The sequence below is a fragment of the Hypanus sabinus genome, chromosome 11 (genome assembly GCF_030144855.1).
Source record: "Hypanus sabinus isolate sHypSab1 chromosome 11, sHypSab1.hap1, whole genome shotgun sequence".
In the NCBI taxonomy this organism is placed as follows: domain Eukaryota; kingdom Metazoa; phylum Chordata; class Chondrichthyes; order Myliobatiformes; family Dasyatidae; genus Hypanus; species Hypanus sabinus.
The window spans coordinates 112,818,285-112,843,350 of NC_082716.1; the positions used below are offsets into that span (position 1 = coordinate 112,818,285).

Genomic DNA, 25,066 nt, shown 5'->3' on the forward strand with positions numbered 1-25,066 from the left:
CTTGACTCCGCTATCTTTAAGAGCTGTATCTAAGTCTTTCTTGAAAGCATCCAGAGAATTGGCCTCCACTGCCTTCTGAGGCAGAGTATTCCATAGATCCACAACTCTCTGGGTGAAAAAAGTTTTTCCTGAACTTCGTTCTAAATGGCCTACATCTTATTCTTAAACTGTGACCTCTGGTTCTGGACTCCCCAAACATTGGGAACATGCTTCCTGCCTCTAGCGTGTCCAATCCCTTAATAATCTTATTTGTCTCAAGCAGATCCCCTCTCAATTTTCTAAATTCCAGTGTATACAAGCCCAGTCGCTCCAATCTTTCAACATATGACAGTTCCGCCATCCCGGGAATCAACCTCATGAACCTATGCTGCACTCCCTCAATAGCAAGAATGTCCTTCCTTAAATTTGGAGACCAAAACTGAACACAATACTCCAGGTGTGGTCTCAACAGGGCTCTGTACAACTGCAGAAGGAACTCTTCACTCCTATACTCAATTCCTCTTGTTATGAAAGCTAACGCCATTAGCTTTCTTCACTGCCTGTTGTATGTGCATTTTAACATTCAGAATGTTTTTATATGATTCCCCCCCCCCTCATTCTCCTGAACTCCAGGGAATACTGCCCAAGAGCTGCCAGACGTTTCTCATACAGTAACCCTTTCATTCCTGGAATCATTCTTGTGAACCTTCTCTGAACCCTCTCCAATGTCAGTATATCCTTTCTAAAATAAGGAGCCCAAAACTGCACCCAATACTCCAAACGTGATCTCATGAATACCTTACAGAGCCCCAACATCACATCCCTGCTCTTATATGCTATACTTCTAGAAATGAATGCCAACATTGCATTCACCTTCTTCACAACTGACTCAACCTGGAAGTTAACCTTTAGGGTATCTTGCTCAGGGACCCCTGAATCTCTTTGCAACTCTGCATTTTGAACTCTCTCACCATCTATAGTCTGCCTGTTAATTTCTTTCACCAAAGTGCATGAACATACACTTTCCAATATTGTATTTCATTTGCCACTTCTTTGCCCATTCCCCTAAACTATCTAAGTCTGTTTCCTCAACACTACCCGCTCCTCCACCTATCTTTGTAACACCTGCAAATATAACCAAAAATCCATTAACCATATAACAATTACAGCACGGAAACAAGCCATCTCGGCCCTTCTAGTCTGTGCCGACGCTTACTATCACCTAGTCCCACTGGCACGCGCTCAGCCCATAACCCTCCATTCCTTTCCTATCCATATACCTATCCAGTTTTACTTTAAATGACAATACCAAACCTGCCTCTACCACTTCTACTGGAAGCTCATTCCACACAGCTACCACTCTCTGAGTAAAGAAATTCCCCCTCGTGTTACCCTTAAATTGTTGCCCCCTAACTCTCAACTCGTCCTCTTGTTTGAATCTCCCCTACTCTCAATGGAAAAAGCCTATCCACGTCAACTCGATCTATCCCCCTCATAATTTTAAATACCTCTATCAAGTCCCCCCTCAACCTTCTATGCTCCAAAGAATAAAGACCTAACTTGTTCAACCTTTCCCTGTAACTTAGGTGCTGAAACCCAGGTAACATTCTAGTAAATCTTCTCTGTACTCTCTCTATTTTGTTGATATCTTCCCTATAATTAGGTGACCAGAACTGTAAACAATACTCCAAATTCCGCCTTACCAATGCCTTGTACAATTCTAACATTACTTTGCAACTCCTATACTCAATGCTCTGAGTTATAAAGGCCAGCATACCAAAAGCTTTCTTCACCACCCTATCCACATGAGATTCCACCTTCAGGGAAGTATGCACCATTATTACTAGAACACTCTGTTCTACTGCATTAATACCGTAATCCAAGTCATTGACATACATCGTAAAAAGCAGCGGTCCCAACACTGACCCTTGTGGAACTCCACTGGTAACTGGCAGCCAGCCAGAATAGGATCCCTTTATTCCCACTCTCCATTTTCTGCCAACCAGCCAATGCTCCACCTGTGCTAATAACTTCCCTGTAATTTCATGGGCTCTTACCTTGCTAAGCAGCCTCATGTGTGGCACCTTGTCAAAGGCCTTCTGAAAATCCAAGTGCATCACACCTACTGCATCTCCGTTATCCACCCTGCTTGTAATTACCTCAAAGAATTGCAGTAGGTTTGTCAGGCAGGATTTTCCTTTCAGGAAACCATGCTGGCTTTGGCCTATCTTGTCATGTGCTTTCAAGTACTCCATAAACTCATCCCTAACAATCGATTCCAACAACTTCCCAACCACTGATGTCAGGCTATAGTTTCCTTTCTGCTGCCTCCCATCCTTCTTAAATAGCAGAGTAACATTTGCAATTTTCCAGTCATCTGGTACAATGACAGAATCAATTGATTCTTGAAAGATCATCATTAATGCCTCCGCAATCTCTCCAGCTACTTCCTTCAGAACCCGAGGGTGCATTCCATCAGGTCCAGGAGATTTATCCACCCTCAGACCATTAAGCTTCCTGAGCACCTTCTCAGCTGTAATTTTCACTGCACAAACTTCACTTCCCTGACACTCCTGAATGTCCAGTATACTGCAGGCCTCTTCCACTGTGAAGACTGATGCAAAATACACATTCAGTTCCTCTGCCATCTCTTCACTTCTCATTACAGTAGCTCCAGCATCATTTTGTAATGGTCCTATATCTACCCTAGACTCTCTTTTACCCTTTATATACTTAAAAAAGCTTTTAGTATCTTCTTTGATATTAGTCGTCAGTTTCTTTTCATAATTCATCTTTTCCTTCCTAATGACCTTCATAGTTTCCTTCTGCAAGTTTTTAAAAGCTCCCCAATCCTCTATCTTCCCACTAGCTCTGGCTTCCTTGTATGTCCTCTTTTGCTTTTACTTTGGCTCCGACTTCTCTTGTCAGCCATGGTAGTGTCCTTCTTCCGTTTGAAAATTTCTTACTTGGAACTTATCTGTCTTGCACTTCCCTCATTTTTCGCAGGAACTCCAGTCATTGCTGCTCCACTGCCCTTCCTGTAAATGTCCCTTTCCAGTCAATTTTGGCCAGTTCCCCTCTCATGCCATTGTAATTTCCTTAATCCACTGACACACTGGAATTTTGTTCCTCCTTCTCGAATTTCAAAGTGAACTCGATCATATTGTAATCACTGTTCCCTAAGGGTTCCTTAACCTTAAACTCTCTTATCACCTCCAGATCATTGCACAACACCCAATCCAGCACAGCCCCTAGTGGGCTCAACAACAAGTTGTTCTAAAACACCATCCCTTAGACATTCTACAAATTCTCTCTCTGGTACTGACCTGGTTTTCCTAATCCACTTTCACGTTAAAATCCCCAATGATTATAATGACACTGCCTTTCTGACACACCTTTCCTATCTCCTGTTGTAATTTGTAATCTACATCCTGGCTGCTGTTTGGAAGCCTGTATACAATTGCCTTTAGGGTCTTTTTACCCTTGCCATTTCTTAACTTAACCCATAGAGACCTTACACCTTACACCATAATCCTATGTCACCTTTAATGATTTAATATTATTTCTTATACACAGAGCCACACCACCCCCTCTACCTACTAAACTATCTTTCCGATACACCGCATATCCTTGGACGTTCGGCTCCCAAAGGCAGCCATCCTTTAGCCAAATTTCAGAGATGGCCACAATGTCATATTTGCCAATCTGCAGCTGAATTTCAAGATCATCTATTTTATTCCTTAAGCCGTGTGCATTCAAATATAACACTTTCAGTCCAATATTTGTTGCTTTCTGTTTTAACTGCACCACGCCTCTATTGCCTGGAACTCATTCCACTGGTTGTGATTAAACCTCATCTCCTGCCTGTTCTTTCTATAATCTCTGTTGCATGCTTTGATTTATTTCTGTTTTTCCCTCCCTCAACCCTATCATTTCGGTTCCCATCCCCCTGCCAAATTAGTTTAAACCCTCCCTAATGTACCAGCTAGGATATTGGACCCCTTTGAGTTATGGTGTAACCTGTCCTTTTTTGTAGAGGTCGCCCCTCCCCCCAGAAGAGGGCCCAATGATTCAGGAAACTGAAGCCCTGTCCCCTACACCAGTCTCTCAGCCACACACATTAATATGCCTGATCATGCTATTCGTGCGCTAGCTAGCACATGGCACAGGCAGCAATCCTAACATTACTATCCTAGAGGTCCTGCTTTTCAGCATCCTACCTAACTCCCTGAATTCTCTATTCAGGATTTCCTCCCTTTTTCTACCCATGTCATTGTTACCAACTTGTGGTGCTCTGTACTATCTGACCGTCACCCACTTCTCCAATTCCTGCAGCCTTGGCGTGACTAACTTCCTGGAGCTCCTCCCTATCTCCTGTTCACTCTCCCTAATAAGCTGTAGGTCATCGAACCGCAGTTCCAGATCCCTAACACAGTCTCTCAGGAGCTGTATCGGTGCACCTGGTGCAGATGTGGCCATCTGGGAGACTGGAAGATTTCCAGGATTCGCACATCTGACACCCTGAGCAAATACTAACCTACTGACATGCTCTCTATTCCTCAAAAAAATGCAAAGAAAAACCAAAAATGAAATATTAATATAAAGGAAAAAGTCACAAAGCTAAGGTGAAAGAATCAGGGAGTGGAACACTTTGAAACAGCTGGCAGAGGTGTCATAGGCCAACTGGTATACTTCAGTGTGTGATATGCCAAGTAAACAAGGGAGCTCACACTCCAGCTCTTTTTTATGGTGTCAAGTGTAAACAAGTAGTTCTTAAGAGTTTAAAAAAAAGCTAGATTTATGTCTCCTGATTAGTGCAAGAGCAATCAACTTGTCCCAGTTCCAGAGGTTACAGATTGGGGCACCACATTAACAACACTGGAATTAAGGAAGTACAAGGAATCATCAAACTGTGACTCAGTTGCAGGTGGAAAGGAAAAAAAACTCCATTGTGGAATGCTCATCTTCACCTTGAAAGTATCTGTCTAATGTGGAAATATCCTTCCTCCTTGGGACTGTTCAAGTACAGAAACTCTCTTCTAATATCATAGTTGAGTTGTACCCACCCATGAGTATTTGGAGTTCAGTTAAACAGTTTTACGTACCACACCATCTTCATCTATTCCTTCATCTTCATCTGACTCATCATCTGTAATTGGTTCTGAAGAGCCATAGTCTCTGAGCATTTGGGTTATTCCAGAATCGGGCAAGAACACCGCCAGACAAATTGGTGTGTAGCCATTGTACATCTGGGCATGAACATCTGCTCCCCTCTTTAGTAAGAGTCTGACGATGTGAAGATTCTGCTTTTCTACTCCCAAATGTAATGCAGTCCGACCTGCACACTTCTCCTACAGACAGAAATTGAAGTTTAAATATCCCATAGGTTTCCCTTTACAAAAAAAAAACACCTTCTGACCATATTATTGTCACTGTTTTTTTGCGGGGAGGGGTTGGGGATTTGATGTTCCAGCACTGTTTTCTGGGTAGGCATTCAGTTAATTTTTGTGCGAGGGAGGAGTTTGGGGGCGAGTGGGTTGGGGTTTGATAGCTCTTGTTTTTTTTCCCCTTTTGTGTGATGGGGGAAAGGGGTTGTCTTTCAATGACTCCATGGTTTTTCTGTATTGGATGGCTATTTAGAGAAGACGAATCTCAGAGTTGTATTCTACATACATACTTTGATAATAAAATGAACCTTTGAACCTTTAATTTCATCAGTTAGATGATCATTTCTGTTCATGCATCACACCCCAAAAACAGAGTGATACAGGGAAGCTACAAGCCATCCTAACTGATATTTATTTAGAGATACAGCACGGATCAGGCCCTTCCAGCCCAATGAGCCATGCTGTTCATAAACCCGCCTATGTAAACATAACCTAGGCACAGGACAATTCACAATGACCAATTAACCTAACAACTATAAGACCACAAGATGCAGGAGCAGAATTAGGCCATTCAGCCTATCAAGTCTGCTCCGCCATTCCATCGTGGCTAATCCCTGATCCAACTCAGCCTGCCATCTTGCCATAACCTTTGCTGCCTTGACCAATCAGGAAACAATTTTTGCTTTAAATATATCCATGGTTTTGGCCTCCACAGCTGTCTATGACAGACCATTCCACAAATTCAGTACTCTCTCGCTAAAGAAAAAGCCTCCTTATCTCTAAGGGTTGCCCCTCAATTTTGGGGCTGTGCCCTCTAGATCTGAGCACCCCCACCAAAGGAAAGATCCTCTCCACATCCACTTTATCTAGTCCTTTCAATATTCAGGTTTCAATGAGATACCCTGCACCCCCCCACATTTTTTTACTAAATTCCAGTGAGTACAGGTCTAAAGCTGCCAAACTCTCCTCATATGTTAACCCCATTATTCCTACAATCAGCCTCATGAACCTCCTCTGGACTCTCTCCAATGGCAACACATCCTCTCTGAGATATGGGGCACCAAAAACTGTTGACAATACTCCGTGACTAGTGTCTTATAACCCTCAGCATGATCTCTTTACCAACAGAGCCATACCACCACCTATGCCTTCTTGCCGGTCCTTTCCATGCAAAGTGTATCTTTTAATATTAAGCTCCCACCTATGATCTTCTTTCAGCCACAACTCAGTGATGCCCACAACGTCATACTGACCAATTGCTAATTGCACCACTAGTAGGTCTTCAGACTGTGGGAGGAAACCCACACAATCATGGAATGTCCACACTCCTTACACTGGAACTGAACTCTGCTGCCCCGAGCTGTAATAGCATCTTACTAACCAATACTTTAGCGTGGCGCTCCTGTAGCCAGAAACAGTCAATATTTAGTGCGTTGAAAATCCTAAACACTGGAGAATAACTAACAGTTTCTGGACTACCTTTGACCATTAGGAGGCATGTTTGAGCAAGTACTGCTGCTACTTTTTGGGCATTTCCAGGAGTTAAGCTGAGGATGGGGTATAGGAACAAAGCACAAGTGAAAAAAAATCTATTAAATATTGTGCTAGCGGTAACAGCTACTGAGAACTGTTAATTACCCTGAATCCCACACCAACGATCTCACTTTAAGGAGTTTTTATCCTGTTATTTCATATTCTCGTTATTTACTGCTATTTATTTATATTTTCACTTGAACAGTTTGTTGTCTTCTACACTCCAGTTGATCTCTCATTGATCCTGTTATTGTTACTATTCTATAGGTTTGATGAGTAAGCCCACAAGAAAACGAATCTCAGAGTGGTATGTGGTGATGTACAAGTACTCTGATAATAAACTTCACTTTGACTCTGAAGGCAAACAGTTCTGAGGTCAGAAGATCCAATTTGGAAAAACATTAATGTCTATTGCAATTGCAAGGAACACTGCCCAAAGCATGGACACCTGTGCTCTCCTTTGTGAAACGAGATGGGGTATGTAATGTCTGGCATACACAGCCTCGACAGTTAGTCTCAGAGGGGGACATGTTCTGATCCAGACTCGCACTCTGCAAACTGTTCACGGGACAACGCAGTGCTGGAGTGAACAGCCCACTCACACTCACAGCTGAGAAAGGAGATCTGTGAGAGGGGAGAAACCTAGATAAAAGACAAACTCATTCCAAAAAAAAAAGGGCCAGTCCCCTCTCCCTCGGACTACAGCAAAAGCAATAAAGATTATTTGATCACCCTCCCCACCCTCATTGACCATGCAGTGCCTTGTATCTTAAACTGTTTCAGAGATTTTAAAGAACTTGCCTTTGCATTTATGTCCAGTTCAAACTGCAGAAGATACTCCACAATCTTAACATCATTAAGTATTACTGCCAAGTGGAGGGGTGTTAAACCTGAGGGAAAAGGGAGAAGCATTAAAATACAATAAACAGATATCAGCAATAAGCCATTTGGTCCCAATCAGCAGATGGCCTTTCACCTCTGTTCCCCAATTACATTTAGGACATGCTTTTCTGCCTGGTTGTTGCACACATCAACTTTTCCTTTTCAGTTCGATTTTCTTCAGCTTTCCTGGAGGCACCACTTCCTAACGGGGTTATGTCCTGAGGTCAGGTGTGAATGTTCCCAAGTGAGCAATCCAATGGGAGGGTTGCAAACCATTCTCTCCGTTCATATCCAATGATACGTACTGGAGATCTGATGAAAAGGAACCCCAAACACTTTACCATGGACCAAAGTTCCTACTTATTTCTAGCTTTTTGATATCCTTATCAGTGGCATGGCGGGAGTGGGGGGTGGGGAGTTAAAGATTTACCCTATCATAGTCATACATCTATCAGGTCACACCTCGACCTTTATTGTGATTTCTGATACACTGCAGTATAGGTCCTTCTGGCCCTTTGTGCCATGTCGCCCAGTAACCCTTGATTTAACCCCAGCCTAACCACAGAACAATTTAGAATGATCGTACCAACCCATATATCTTTGGGATGTGGGAGGAAACCGGAGCACCTGGAGGAAACCCACGTAGTCACGAAGAAAATGAACAAACTCCTTATTGAACTTGGGCCATTTGTACTGCAAAGCGTTGTGCTAACCACACTACCTTGCCGCCCACATTGAATACAGTGCGGATAAGATCCTTCGAGCAACCACCAATTTAATCCTAGTCTGGTCGCAGCACAATTTCTTTGGACTGTGGGAGAAAACTGGAGCATACGGAGGAAATCATGTAGTCAAAAGGAGAACGTACAAGCAACTTACAGACAGCGGCAAGGCCTGCAGGATCTAATTCAGTCCACGTGCTGAGTTAATTAATGTAATTCAATTTGGAAATGTCCCAAGAGGATCTCAACCCTGTCGCAGGGTTTGGAGGCTTGTGTGTCTCAGTGACCTGGAGAGCAATGTTGGCTGTGTAAGGGCCTTGTGCTTTGGTTCTTGGTCAACCAGGCCAAAAAGATCAAAGGGTAGACCCCAGACTGAGTGAGCTGCTGGTCCTCCAGGTTTGGGGCTTCAGCTCAGGGCAACAACCCTGATTGTTAAAACAAAACTGTTACTAAAACAGCAATAAAAAAAACTTCATCGCTGCCCTAAACACCAGGAGCATAACAGACAATAAGCTTGGAAATGAAACTTTGGGTATGAGGAGTAACTTCTTTAGGCAGAGGTTGGTCAATTCAGTGCCACAGATGGCTGTGGAGGGAAAGTCCTTGGTGATTTTTAAAACAGAGGTTGATAAGTAAGGGCATCAAAAGTTACAGGGGGAAAGCAAGAGAATGGGGTTGAGTTGGGTGGAGGAGAATTAAACCATTTGGACAATGCTTGGTATTGTTTGCAACTTTAAGAATAGGTCATTGGGGTACCTTGACTTTTGATGACTATCTACTCCAAGAGTGAGAGTGACTGAGGTCAAGATGGTCTGAAATTTATGTGTGTGAGCTATTTAATCAAAGCAGTAAAATCTGTGGCTTGAAGGAGGTGGATAATTGCTTTATACTATGCAAGTCTAGCAGTAATTGAAGAATCTTCCTATAGTAGTTCATAAATATTGCTTGCAAGGTAACATAGCAGTTAGTGTGACACTATTACAGTGCTAGCAACTCAGCTTCAATTCTTGCCACTCTGTCTACAAAAAATTTGTGCATTCTCCCTGTGACCATGTACGTGTTTCCTCCAGGTGCTCCAGTTTCCTCCCACATTCCAGGTTAGGACTGTAAGCTGTAGGCATGTAATATTGGCACAGGACATACGACAAAACTTGCAAACCACCCCCAGCACAAGAATGTACTATGTTACCTACTGACACAATGCATTTCACTGTACACTTCAATATATATGTGACAAATAAAGGTAATCTCACCTAATCTAATTGTGTGGGAAACCACTGTTTATTTTAAAAATAATACTTTTTATTTAAAATTTGTATTTTTTAAGACTGTGTATTTTTCACACTCACTGGCAGAAAGCGGTATGGCAGCTAAAATAACAGTTTATCGCCTTTCTCATTTTTCATCAGCAAAGTATTAGCACATTACCCAAGTGATATAACTGTTTTAATTATGTAATCTATTAACTAGCTTCCTATCTAAGGAACCTTTATCTTATCTATATGAAATGCCCTGGTTAAGATTTCAAATGCTATGGTGTAGGTACTTCACTTTAGAAGTTTCTGCAAACACTGCATGTCCTGCTGGTAGAATGTTTTCATTTCGGCCAAAAGCCTACCGCTCAAATTAGGAATGTTGTGTCAGCCAAACAGGATAGTGGAATTGGGAGTAAGTTCTGGAGAGAGTGGGACAGAGAGAAATTTTTGTGAGGGACAGTAGCCTTTTTTGGTGGGAGCTGTGGAGAGGACAGGAGCGAAAGTCCCGCAGAGTGCCTTGGGAAGGAGAGTCCCAGTTACAAATGCTTTGTGAAGATGAATGGCTCCAAGGAGGAAGGGTCAATACCAGAAAGGCATCGAACAAACTGTATACATTGGACTGATTTAACTGTAATGGGCCCTTATATTATTTTTTTTCTTTTCCTTTTCCTACTAACTGATAATGTCGAAATTTGTAAATATATTTCCTTTATAATTTTTTGCTGTGCACTATGTTATTTCTGGCTGACTGACAATTATGTATGGGCAGCATTTACACAGCATTCGCTCAAATCGAGGTGCTTTAATCAGAACATCACAACGTTCCTGTTTGGTTGAACTCCAAATCATACCGACCCTAGATGTATCTTGTTTATGAAAGATGGTCTTCTTGCCGCAGTCATATGGCTGTTAGCAGAGCTGACTAACGAGCCAAGTTCGTATACAAGCCTGGTGAGAGGGTTATCTATAAAAGCAATAGATTTTTCAGAAGCGCCATCTTTTCTTTCTTTATTGTTTTGTCTTCACATCCATATTCCTCTTAGTATTGTTTCTCAGCTCTTTATTTAGTTTGCTCAGTATTTGTATGCTTGCTTGTACTCTAAAATAAGCTGAAATCGTGGAATTAAGACTCCTCATCAGTCCCGACTCCTGGAAGAACCCAGAGGATCAGAAAATAAACAGAGATCTGGTAACAGGTTTGGGTTTCTCTGCACTAGTTAAATGCACAGTCATCAACAGCTTACACCTCACCCTGCAATGTGGGAAGGACAGTGGTGACCTATAGACTTTAATTTTATTTAAACGATAAACCAACAAGTAGAACACTATTGTTAAGGTTGGATTTAATTAGAAATTAGAACCTCGTCAGACACCAGTTTTCCTGCCTGGTAACTAAATTGGTGAATACTAGTCAGAATTTTTTGAAAGTAAACATTAAATCTCAGGATCTTTACCTTGGTAGTTATAGAAATGTAGCTGCTGTTTGAATTGTGAAGGGTCCACCAAATTGGAATAGTGTAGGTCACTGGAATGGTGAAACAGGAGTGCCTGGACACAGGCAAGTGCCATTTCCTTGCAAGCGAGGTGTAAGGCAGTGTTCCCATCCTTCTCTTGAAGCAAGAGGCTCGCTCCAGCCGCTGTCAGCTTCTTTATAAAATCTGGTCGCTCGAGGATCACTGCCAAGTGCAGTGCGGTCTGAAAGAGATGAGAGGTGTGGGAACGAAGGAGAGAGTTTTTTTTTAACTACTGAATGGGAAATGGAAGGAGAGTTTGCACTTTCATTGAGAAAAACAACTGATCTGCTGGCGACAAGGAAACTTCTAAGTAAATTTCTGAATGACACAAAACCAAAGTAATTATTTCCGTCTGCACTCTCAGTACCTGCTTCATGTTGTTTTGCAGGTTGAGAAAATCCGTACCCTTGATATAGTAGAGAAGGCGCTCCAGCAAGCAATCTTCTTCATGAATGATGGTCAGGTGCAGTATCCTTTTAAAACAAAATTCCAGACATCAGCTGATCATCCTTTGGTGGTCATAGTTTGAGAATGGTTACATACAGCTCATCTCCAGAGGACCACAACCTTGGCATAGGGTTTGGAGGCTTGCGCACCTCAATGACCTGGAGAGCCAAGCTAACTGGAGTCAGGGCTATATACTTTGGTTCAAGTCCACTTGGGACTTGCCAGACTGAGAGAGAGAGCGAGAGAGAGAGAGAGAGAGAGTTACTAACAGTTAGCTGACTGAGTTACTGACTGAGAGTTAGCTGGAAGGTGATGGGTAAAGCCAGGTGCGTGGGAAAGGTAAAGGGCTAGAGAGGAGAGTGGACCATGGGAGAAAGGAAAGGAGCAGAGGATGAGAGAGGCTCATCTCCAGAGGACCACAACCTTGTCACAGGGTTTGGAGGCTTGCGCGCCTCAATGACCCGGAGAGCTATGCTGGCTCGAGTCAAGACTTTATGCTTTGGCTCTTGGTAAAGTCACCCATGCCAAGCTGGTCAAAGTTAGAGGACTGACTGAGTCGTCCACTGGTTCTACAGGTTCAGGAGTTCAGCTCAGGGCTAACAACCGTGACTGATCAAACAAAACTGTTATGGAAACAGCAATGAAGCACTCTTCTACATCTGAGTGTGACAATATTCCTGTGTCTCCAGCAAGAAATTGTATAATTGATAGTAAAGACAAAGGAGGCTACTAACATGATGAAGGAAGCCCTGAATACCACCAGAGATGGAGGACCTTCGTTGCTGCCCTGAACGTCAGTGGTGGCAATTAAATAAAGATCAGTGTGGATAGTGTGCGAGACAGCAAGAGATCAAGGATGGGTGGGGGGGGGGGGGGGAAGAGAGAGCAGAGAATGGTAGAAAGAGCCAGTGGGAGAGAAGCAGAGAACAGAGAAAATATAGGCAGAATGTGCCTGAGTGAAGCTTAAAACTGCTCCCCAAGTTGCAGACACCTTATACACAGTGAAAAGTGAGAAAGATGCTGGGGGGGGGGGGGGGGGGAGAGGGAGAGGGAGAGGGAGAGGGAGAGGGAGAGGGAGAGGGAGAGGGAGAGGGAGAGGGAGAGGGAGAGGGAGAGGGAGAGGGAGAGGGAGAGGGAGAGGGAGAGGGAGAGGGAGAGGGAGAGGGAGAGGGAGAGGGAGAGGGAGAGGGAGAGGGAGAGGGAGAGGGAGAGGGAGAGGGAGAGGGAGAGGGAGAGGGAGAGGGAGAGGGAGAGGGAGAGGGAGAGGGAGAGGGAGAGGGAGAGGGAGAGGGAGAGGGAGAGGGAGAGGGAGAGGGAGAGGGAGAGGGAGAGGGAGAGGGAGGGAGAGGGAGAGGGAGAGGGAGAGGGAGAGGGAGAGGGAGAGGGAGAGGGAGAGGGAGAGGGAGAGGGAGAGAGAGAGAGAGAGAGAGAGAGGGAGAGGGAGAGGGAGAGGGAGAGGGAGAGGGAGAGGGAGAGGGAGAGGGAGAGGGAGAGAGAGAGAGGGAGAGAGAGAGAGAGAGAGAGAGAGAGAGAGAGAGAGAGAGAGAGGGGGGGAGCGGGCTCAACTCTTGTAGATAGTTCATTACTAGAATTTCTGCACCAAACTAACAGATTATTCCTCTCTGCAACTTGTTAATTGGGTGGCACAATGCTGAGTTGCTCACTTGATGCTCAACTCAGTACGGATGGAAAGCATGCAAGGAGCCAGCTAGATTCAAGCCTAGGACCACTTGCCTTGAAGTCAAATGGAATTGGCAGTCCGTATCTCTCCAGAAAAAGTCACCAAATCAAAAAGCACAAACTACAGAACAAAGTCAATTCATGCACATTGTTGTTAAAACAGGGCAGCAGTCAAGCAAATTAAATGCTGTAAAACTCGTGAAGAAAAAGAAAGTACAGATTCATGTCTAAGTTTCTGAACTCCCTCTTCTTAGACATCTGGTGAATAACATGACTGATTTGGAAACTACGGCAGCAGAATAAAGTAGGGCAGATGCCTTTTGAGGATGAAGCTGGTATTTAATCCTTTTTGAATCAGATTTAATCAATGCTCTTAGAAATCTCTACTTAAGGTAAAAGTGTTTCAGTTATGTCAGGGTGGGGGGGGGGGGTGTGGAAGGAAGAGGCCCATCTGCAGCAGGGGTTACCATGGAACCCACCCATTAACAGACGGGTCTGTGGATCCCAGACTGGGAATCCCTGAGCTGCAGTCTTTTGTCTTCATCTAGATCAATCACATGGACTTAATACCACAATCAGAAGCTGTATAAAGGTTAACTCCTGTCCTTCAGTGCACTTGAAGGAAGTACTTTAAGTCATAATCTGCACAGTCAACAGTAAAAGCCATATTTACTACAACTTCTATTTGCACAGGGCCCATGACAGACAACTTAGCACAATAATTCACAAGGACACCTATTCTGAAAAGTAAAGGAAGAGAAAACAGAATTAAGGGACTTCATAAACATGTGAGATTCTGAAGATGCACAAAATGCATCTTGAGCAACAAAATGCTAAAAACTCAACAAGTCATGCAGTTTCTGAGGGGAATGAAACAGAAAACATACAGCACAATACAGGCCCTTCGGCCCACAAAGCTGCGCCAAACAAGTCCCTACCTTAGAACTACCTAGGCTTTACCCACAGCCCTCTATTTTTCTATTTTCCATGTAGCCATCTAGGAGTCTCTGAAAAGATGCTACTGTTTCCGCTGCTGCCACCGTCAGCCCATTCCACGCACTCACCACTCTCTGCGTAAAAAACTTAGCCCTGACATCTCTGTACCTACTTCCAAGTGCCTTAAAACCCCTCTCATGCTAGCTATTTCAGCCCTGGGAAAAAGCCTCTGACTATCCACATGATCAATGCCACTCATTATCTTGAACACCTCTATCAAGTCATCTCTCATCCTCCTTCACTCCAAGGAGAAAAGGCTAAGTTCACTCGACCTATTCTCATAAGGCATGCTCCCCAATCCAGACAACATCCTTGTTAATCTCCTTTGCACCCTTTCTATGGTTTCCACGTCCTTCCTATAGTGAGGCGACCAGAATTGAGCACAGTACTCCAAGTGGGGTCTCAACAGGGTCCTATATAGCTGCAATATTACCTCTCGTCTCTTAAACGCAATCCCATGATTGATGAAGGCCAATGCACCGTATGCTTTTTTAACACAGCACATAGAATAGTACAGCACAGTACAGGCCCTTCAACCCACAATGTTGTGCCAACCCTTAAACCCTGCCTCTCATATAACTCACCACTTTAAATTCCTCCATATACCTGTCTGGATCCCCTGCAATTTGCGTACCGTCCCAACCACTCAACAGACGATGCCATTGCCACCACCCTCCACCTGGCCCTAACTCACCTGGACAAAAAAGAAACATACTTTGGGATGCTGTTCATAGACTTCAGTTCAGCATTCAACACAATCATCCCTCAGAAACTGACTGGAAAGCTGAGCCTACTGGGCCTGAACACCTCCCTCTGCAACTGGATCCTAGACTTCCTGACTGGGAGACCTCAGTCAGTCCAGATCAGGAACAGCATCTCCAACACCATCACACTGAGCATAGGGGCCCTCCAGAGCTGTGTGCTTAGTCCACTGCTGTTCACTCTGCTGACCCACGACTGTATTGCAACACACAGCTCGAACCACATCATCAAGTTCGCCGATGACACGACCGTGGTGGGTCTCATCAGCAAGAACGATGAATCAGCTTATAGAGAGGAGGTACAGTGGCTAACAGACTGGTGCAGAGCCAACAACCTGTCTCTGAATGTGAACAAAACAAAAAGAGATGGTTGTTGTCTTCAGGAGGGCACGGAGCGATCACTCCCCGCTGAACATCGATGGCTCCTCAGTAGAGATCATTAAGAGCACCAAATTACTTGGTGTTCACCTGGCAGAGAATCTCACCGGGTCCCTCAACAGCAGCTCCATAGCAAAGAAAGCCCAGCAGAGTCTCTACTTTCTGAAGGCTGAGGCATCTCCCACCCCCCATCCTCATCGCAATCTACAGGGGTTGTATTGACAGCATCCTGAGCAGCTGCATCACTGCCTGGTTGCCTGGTTTAGAAATTGCACTATCTCGGATTGCAAGACCCTTCAGCAAATAGTGAGGTCAGCTGAGAAGATCATCGGGGTCTCTCTTCCCGCCATCACGGATATTTACACTACACGCTGCATCCAAAAACAAACAGCATTATGAAGGGCCCCTTGCACCCCTCATACAAACTCTTCTCCCTCCTGCCATCTGGGAAAAGGCACCGAAGCGTTCGGGCTCTCACGACCAGACAATGTAACAGTTTCTTCCCCCAAGCTATCAGACTCCTCAATACCCAGAACCTGGACTGACACCTTACTGCCCTATTGTCCTGTTTATTATTTATTGTAATGCCTGCACTGTTTTGTGCACTTTATGCAGTCCTGGGTAGGTCTGTAGTCTAGTGTTGTTGTTTTTTTTTCTCTGTTTTTTTTACATAGTTCAGTCTAGTTTTTGTACTGTGTCATGTAACACCATGATCTTGAAAAACGTTGTCTTAATTTTATTATGTACTGTACCAGCAGTTATGGTTGAAATGACAATAAAAGTGACTTGACTTGACTTGTCTAGTAGTCTCTTAAACTTCACTAGTGTATCTGCCTCCACCACTGACTCAGGCAGTTCATTCTACGCACCAACCACTCTCTGAGTAAAAAACCTTCCTCTTGAACTTCCCACCCCTTACCTTAAAGCCATGTCCTCTTGTATTGAGCAGTAGGGTCCTGGGGAAGAGGTGCTGGCTGCCCACTCTATCTCTTAATATCTTGTATACCTCTATCATGTCTCCTCTCATCCTCCTTCTCTCTAGAGAGTAAAGCACTAGCTCCCTTAATCTCTGATCATAATCCATACTCTCTAAACCAGGCAGCATCCTGGTATATCTCCTCTGTACCCCTTCCAATGCTTCCACATCCTTCCTATAGTGAAGCAACCAGAACTGGACACAGTACTCCAAGTGTGGCCTAACCTGTATTTTATAGAACTGCATCATTACCTTGTGACTCTTAAACTCTATCCCTCGACTTATGAAAGCTAACACCTCATAAGCTTTCCTAGCTACCCTATCAACCTGTGAGGCAATTTACAGGGATCTATGGACATGTACCCCCAGATCCCTCTGCTCCTCCACACTACCAAGTATCCTGCCATTTACTTTGTACTCTGCCTTGGAGTTTGTTCTTCCAAAGTGTACCACCTCACACTTCTCTGGGTTAAACTCCATCTGCCACTTCTCAGCCCACTTCTGCATCCTATAAATGTCTTTCTGCAATCTTTGACAATCCTCTACACTATCTACACCACCACCAACCTTTGTGTCGTCTGCAAAATTGCCAACACACCCTTCTACCACCACATCCAGGTTGTTAATAAAAATCACAAAAAGTATAGGTCCCAGAACCGAGATTTGTGGGACACCACTAGTCACAACCCTCCAATCCAAATGTACTCCCTCCTCCACCTGGCCAAACTTCCCTGGATCCCATGCCTTCTGACTTACTCAATAAACCTACCATGTGGAACCTTGTCAAATGCCTTACTAAAATCCATGTAGATCACATTCACTGCACTACCCTCATCTATATGCCTGGTCACCTCCTCAAAGAACTCTATCAGGTTTGTTAGACATGATCTGCCCTTCACAAAGCCATGCTGACTGTCCCTGATCAGACCATGATTCTCTAAATGCCCATAGATTCTATCTCTAAGAATCTCTTCCAACAGCTTTCCCACCACAGACGTAAGGCTCACTGGTCTGTAATTACCCGGACTATCCCTACTACCTTTTTTGAACAAGGGGACAACATTCGCCTCCCTCCAATCCTCCGGTACCATTCCCGTGGACAATGAAGACATAAAGATCCTAGCCAGAGGCTCAGCAATCTCTTCCCTTGCCTCGTGGAGCAGCCTGGGGAATATTCCACCAGGACCCAGGGATTTATCCGTCCTAATGTAACATTTAAAACTCTGCCCCATCTAAACCACTGAAACTAATCAGGTGCCAATCAATATTAGGGAAGTTAAAAGTCACCCATTATAACAACCCTGTTATTTTTGCACCTTTCCAAAATCTGCCTCCCAATCTGCTCCTCGGTATCTCTGCTGCTACCAGGAAGCCTATAGAATACTCCCAATAGAGTATCTGCTCCCTTCCTGTTCCTGACTTCTACCTACACTGACTCAAAAGAGGATCCTGCTACATTACCCACCCTTTCTGTAGCTGTATTAGCATCCCTAACCAGTAATGCCACCCCTCCTTCGCTCCCCCCCCCCCGATCCCTTTTAAAGCACTGAAATCCAGGAATATTGAGAATCCACTCCTACCCTGGTGCCAGCCAAGTCTCCATAATGGTCACTACATCATAATTCTATGTATGTATTCAAGCTCTCAGTTCATCACCTTTGTTCTTGATGCTTCTTGCATTGAAGTACACGCTCTTTAGCCCTTCTACCTTACTACCTTTACACCCTTTAATCTGCTTCTCCTTCCTCAAAGCCTCTTTATATGTTAGATCTGGCTTTACTCCATGCACTTCTTTCACTGCTCTATCGCTCCGGGTCCCACCCCCCTTGCAAATTAGTTTAAACCCTCCCAAACCATGCTACAAAACCTTGCTATATATAATGAGCCTAAGACATAGCAAGTTCAATGAGAACAAGATAACTGGGCAATTCAGCCTCCAAGTGGACAATTACATTTTTGAAGAATTCTGATTCAGAACTCTGAATGAATTCTGTAAGATAAGCAAAGCACAAGAGGTCAAACCTGGGGATTCACAATACCAGTAGACTGTAGCCAACATACAGCCTCCTGTATCTGCAGCCCCAATACTTCCTGGTCCTGTTTCAATCACAGAACACTAGATATTTTTGGTACTAATCTTTTAATTGACATAGATTATGCTAAATAGAAACTAGACTATCCAACACAGAAGAGTACAACACAGGAACAGGCCCTTCAGTCCACAATGTTGTGGTGAACCAGCTAAATCCATCAAAACTAATCCTTCCAACCTATACAATATCTATATCCCTCCATTTTCCTCATATTCATGTGCCAATCCCAACATCTCTTAAAAGCCCCTAAAGTATTTGTCTCTACTGTCATACCAGGCAGTTCATTCCAGGCACCAACTACTGTGTAAAAAATCTACCCCTTACATCCCCCTTGAACCTACCCCCTGTCATCTTCAATGCATGTCCACTGATATTAGGCATTTCTACCCTGGGAAAAAGAACATCTCTGTCCGCTGTCTATATTTCTCATAATCTTATAAACCTCGATCAAATCTCCCCTCAGGCTCCAATGCTACAGAGTAAACAACCTGAGTTTATTCAGTTTTTCATGATAGCCTGTGCCGTCTGAAATAGGCAGCATACTAGTAAATGTCTTCTGCACCTTCTCGAAAGCCCTAACATCTTTCTATAGTGGGGCAACCAGAACTGTATGCGATACCCAGATGAGGCCTAATCAGTTTTACGAAGTTGCAACATAACCTCTGGAGGAGTTGGGGGGGGGGAGGGGAGTTACTACTTTTGCTGCTGCTTGTGTATGGGAGGGGTGAGAGGGGCTTAGGGGTTCTAACGTTTCATACAACATAGAACATAGAATAGTACAGCACATTACAGGCCCTTTGGCCCACAATGTTGTGCCAACCCTCAAACCCTGCCTCCCATATAACCCCCCACCTTGAATTCCTCCATATACCTGTCTAGTAGTCTCTTAAACTTCACTAGTGTATCTGCCTCCACCACTGACTCAGGCAGTGCATTCCACACACAAACCACTCTCTGAGTGAAAAACCTTCCTCTAATATCTCCCTTGAACTTCCCTCCCCTTACCTTAAAGCCATTTCTGTCATTCATTCTTTGGGCTTTTTTGTTTTTTGGATGTCTGTAAAGAGTAAGAATTTCAGGTATATACTGTATGTATTCTCTGATATTTAACTGAACCATCTGACTTTTGAACTCAGTGCCTCAACTAACAAAAGCAAGCATTCCGTAAGCATTCACTGAACAATAGAGGCACAAACCACCTCAGACCTATTTGACTTATCAGTGTTACAGCATCTTATGGACTCTGGGAACATCGACTCCAGAAGCATATCCAGCTTGCTTTCAGCCCAAGCATTACAGTTCATCTACAAACCAGCCCTGAAAGCAGCTCATCTCATGTGTCACTTTAAAGTAAAACATCCTTGAGTCCTTCACAGAAGCATTAATAAAAAAAAGTGACAATGCGCTGGGCAATGACTTGAGTATTCATAAAGAGTTGGATTTTAAAGCCAAGTCTTAAAGGTCGAAAAGCAAGATTCAGATCTTTGGAGATAAGCAGCTAAAGGGAATGTTCCCAATGATGGGAACAAAAGATCTTTGTTGACTGTTGTACATGAGATAATGGGACAAGATTACAAATGTAAACAAGAGGAATACAACAATGGGACTCTAGAGGGGTTATTTGGTGAAGCAGATGGAAATTTTGACTTGTTTATTGCAATAGCTGTCCAGGACCCAACGTTACTCCTGGAATTTCCCAACACTTCATTAATTTTCTGAGTACTTGTAGCTTTAAGGATGGTTATCACTTTCCAGTTAACCAGAAGTATCACAATGCACGCCAAGATTCTCTCCCTATTCCTTCTACCCAAATTTCTTTTTTGATAGGACTGGCACCTAGCTTAGCTACTGCTCCACCAATGTTCTGGGACCTCTTCCAAATCGACCATGTTGTATACCAGCTGCTACCATCAGGGAAGCTGTACCGCAGCATAAAAGCCAGGACCAACAGGCTCCGGGACAGCTTCTTCCACCAGGCCATCAGACTGATGAACTCACGCTGACTTGAGTGTACTCTATATTACATTGACTGTTCTATTTATTACAAATTATTATAAATTACTATGATTGCACATTTAGATGGAGACTTAATGTAAAGATTTTTACTCCTCATGTACACCCTATCCTCGTTATATGAGTCTTCAGACTATGCAAATTCACAACTATGCGAGGAACCTATTTCTACCAATGTCTCCTCATATGTGTCCAAAACTCAGAATTATGCATGGAGCACTGCTTTCCCACCAATACAGGTCAGGTGCCCACGCCTTAGTCTCACTATTGGGATGAGAAGCACCGCTTTCCTGCCAATACAAGTCAGGTGCATGCACCTCACAATCTCACTCCCGCCAGTCTCACATCGGTTTTGGCAAGGTGTGGACGTGTGATCTTGCACTCTTAAACTTTTGTTGGTTTTACCTGCGGTACAGTGATTTTGTGCTTGAAATATTTAACTGTGCCTCCTAAACTTCCGATGTCATGTCCTAGGCCATTAGCCGAGCAGCAGAGAACGGCTTTAACACTTGAAAAAAAGTTGGAAATCAACTGAAGGCAACACAGCTCTGGGGTGCTACTGCTGGAAACAGAATCTTGCCTTTAAAGTTCTTTTGTTGCTTGACAATACGCCAGCCCATCCTAAACATTTGGACAGCATTCATCCTATCATAACAGTGCGTTTCCTGCTGCCTAACACAATATTGATGCTTCAGTCACATTCAAGGCGTATTTTTTTATGGTGAACTATCTCTCAGATGCTGCAAGCAACAGACGATTTTGAAAATCCCGGGAGTTTACCAACGCTGAGGGAATGGTGGAAGTCGGAACACTTGGCACAAATGGGGATGGACATGGACCCAAGATTAGAGCGGAATCAGCACTTCAGTCGTTCCCTGCTGTCAACCCTTCTTCCCTACAAGTAAATTTATGGTGAAAAACAAAATGCTGCCAAGCAAACAACCCTCACCACTTTCTTCAAACCAGTGTCACCTCCTACTGCCGGGAGCTCTAAGAATTCTGTGAGTCTTCCTTCACCCCTTACTGTGCTTGATATGATCCTGACACAACAACCACACATCTCCCGGAGTGAACACAGCTGCCACTGTTGGTGAGTACGGTACACCCTAGTATGTTAACTTGCTATGATTTATTACACTGAATACTACCTTAAATTGATGAAATATAATACGAATGTTGCCTTGTGGTACTGTTTTTGTGTTGTATTGGTATAAAAATGTGAATAAATTACAGATAGAACACATTTAGGAAGCCCTCTGACACACATCCCTATTTTCTCCATTTAAGTAATCATTCACATTATGCGTCGACTGCAAGGAACGTATCCCCCACATATAACGAGGGCAGGGTGTATGTGAAGATGTAAGAAATAAAGTCAATTCAATTCAATTTGCCTTTTCTTCAGGAAGGCAACCTCTAGGAGGACCCAAGCTTGTCATGGTTTGAAGGCTTGTGTGTCTCAATGACCTGAGAGCTATGTTAGCTGAGTTCAGGGTTTTTTACACTTTGGCTCTAGGTAAGGTCATGCATGCCAAACAAATCAAAGGGTAGAGGCCAAACTAAGAGTAGGCCATCTATCCTCCAGGTTTGGAGGTTCAGCTAAGGGCTAACAACCCTGACTGGTCAAACTAAACTATTATGGAAACAGCAATGAAGAATCTAAATACGACAGTATTCCTGAGTCTCCACCTGGGACTTACATGACTGACAGTAGTGAAAATGATGAGGGGAAGCTAGTGACACAAACTTTGCAAAAGGAGGGCCTTCATTTCTGCCCTAAATGCCAGTGGCGTTAACAGGCAGAAAGTCAGGAGGACAAACCCACATTCTCAGTGGGAATCAATAGACACCAGCAGAAACCCAATATGTTAATTTGCTTATCTTGCAAGAAACAAAAATAGGTTGAAGGGGTGTAGGGAAGGCAGCGGAAAGAGAAGAGCAAAGTTTATGACAGGCAAGTGCCGAGTGGTTTCCTTCCCATGATATATGTTGAGCATTGACTGACCTAGGGGCCTCACACTGACTGGCCTGCGTCTGTTGCACAGACTGCACAAGATAACACGAAGCTGAGAAACTACAATATTGTCCAACTGCGTGTACAGATATTTTCTCTTCAAAGCCAAAGCCAGAATGAGCTTTCCATTTCCCCAATCGCGGTCTTCCATCTGTCTCTAATCTGAGAAGTCCAAATCCTGTGGGGAAGACCCACTTCACACTGTTCTTATTCTTTTCTTTATTCATGATTATGAGTGTTCTTAGCCAAGTTTTCTACACAAGTGGTTTGTTATTGCCTTCTTCGGGGCAGTGTCTTTACAAGTCGGGTGACCCCAGCCATTATCAATACTCTTCAGAGATTGTCTGCCCTGCATCAGCAGTCACATAACCAGGACTTGTGCTATGCACCGGCTGCCTGTACAACATCCATCACCTGCTCCCATGGATTCATGTGACCCAGATCGGGGTGGGGCTTAAGCAGGTGTGACAACTTGCCCTAGGGTGGTCTGCAGGCTGTCGGAGGGAAGGAGCCGCCTTACACCTCCTTTGGCAGAGGCTTCTCCATCCTTCTACATTTTACCTTCACCAAATTTCAATATGCCAGATCAATCAACAGCAAATATAACCTATAAACTGCTTCCAGTTAAAGAAGCAATAAAGAAGACACACAAAGTGCAGGAGAAACTCAGCAGGTCAGACAGTGTTTATGGTCAGAGTAACACACACAAAATGCTGGAGGAACTCAGCAGGTCAGACAGTGTCTATGGACAGAGTAACACACACAAAATGCTGGAGGAACTCAGCAGGTCAGACAGTGTTTATGGTCAGAGTAACACACACAAAATGCTGGAGGAACTCAGCAGGTCAGACAGTGTCTATGGACAGAGTAACACACACAAAATGCTGTAGGAACTCAGCAGGTCAGACAGTGTCTATGGACAGAGTAACACACACAAAATGCTGGAGGAACAGCAGGTCAGGAAATGAAAAAATGAAAAAAGTTGCCATTTCAGGCTGAGGCCCTTCTTTAATACACAGTTAAAGAAGTCCAAGTTGCTGCGACATTGGAATGTGGGATAATTTCGAAAAGGGGACAAACATTTTGACTATCTGTTTTAGATAAGAACTAGTAAACGGCATATAAGAATTACAACTGAAAAATAAAAGGCAACCTGAGCTCTCAGCAACTGGATGCTGGCTGACCTTTCGCCATCACAAACTGAATGCCCATTGTAGTTGTGGTGCACTGGTACGTGATGTGCACCACAGGTGATTACAACAAGGGACTTTCTGGGTTTCTAAAAATATACTGACAGAATGAGTGAACGTTATAGGTTTATTTCCTCAAAGCTGCAGCTGGGAGAAAAACATTTTGCACCCAATACATAACATACTGTGGGGTGACAAGGAAGTGAAGCAGTCAGTACAGGCAACCCGGGTCCAGTTCCTGCTGCTGACTATAACGAGTTTGTATGTTCTCCCCATGGCTGTGTGGGTTTCCTCCGGGTGCTCCAGCTTCCTCCCACAGACTAAAGACACACCAGTTGGTAGGATAATTGGTCACTATAAACTGTCAAGGATTAAATCGAGGAATTGCTGGACAGCATGGCTCAAATGGACTACTCCACGCTGCATCTCAATGATTAAAATTTTAAAACAGTTGTTCTTGTCCTGTAATCTTACTGTCTCTCGTGTTCCCTTTACAAGGAAAACAGTATTAAACTATAAACACATACAAGCAGTGTGACAACAACAGATGGAATCACTGGATAGGATAATTCTAACCAATCATAGAAAAGCTACAGCACAATACAGGCCCTTCAGCCCACAAAGTTGTGCCGAACATGTCCCTACCTCAGAAATTACTAGGCATACCCATAGCCCTCTATTTTACTAAACTCCATGTACCTATCTAAAAGCCTCTTAAAGGACCCTATTGTATCTGCCTCCACCACCGTTGCTGGCAGACCATTCCACACACTCACCACTCTCCAAGTAAAAAACTTACCCCTGACATCTCCTCTGTACCTACTCCTCAGCACCTTAAACCTGTGTCCTCTTGTGGCAACCACTTCAGCCCTGGGAAAAAGCCTCTGACTATCCACATGATCAATGCCTCTTATCATCTTGTACACTTCTATCAGGTCACCTCTCATCCTCCTTCCAAGGTCACTCAACCTATTCTCATAAGGCATGCTCCCCAATCCAGGCAACATCCTTGTAAATCTCCTCTGCACCCTTTCCATGGCTTCCACATCCTTCCTGTAGTGAGGCGGCCAGAACTGAGCACAGTACTCCGTGGGGTCTGACCAGGGTCCTATATAGCTGCAACATTACCTCTCAGATCCTAAATTCAATTCCACGATTGATGAAGGCCTTCTTAACCACAGAGTTAACCTGCGCAGCTGCTTTGAGCATCCTATGGGCTCGGACCCTAAGATCCCTCTGATCCTC

At 43.9% G+C, this 25,066-nt stretch overlaps 1 protein-coding gene across 1 annotated transcript in view; it reads right to left on the reverse strand.

Annotated features, from left to right (window-relative positions):
• Window positions 1–25,066, reverse strand: part of LOC132402300 (NF-kappa-B inhibitor beta-like) — a 51,957-nt gene that overhangs the window by 16,033 nt on the left and 10,858 nt on the right. Inside the window, exons 2-5 of the mRNA XM_059985164.1 lie at window positions 11,641–11,746; window positions 11,214–11,454; window positions 7,701–7,789; window positions 5,085–5,330 (exon numbers count right to left, since the gene is read on the reverse strand). Coding sequence (XP_059841147.1) covers window positions 5,085–5,330; window positions 7,701–7,789; window positions 11,214–11,454; window positions 11,641–11,746 — 682 coding nt within the window. The remainder of the gene's footprint in view (window positions 1–5,084; window positions 5,331–7,700; window positions 7,790–11,213; window positions 11,455–11,640; window positions 11,747–25,066) is intronic.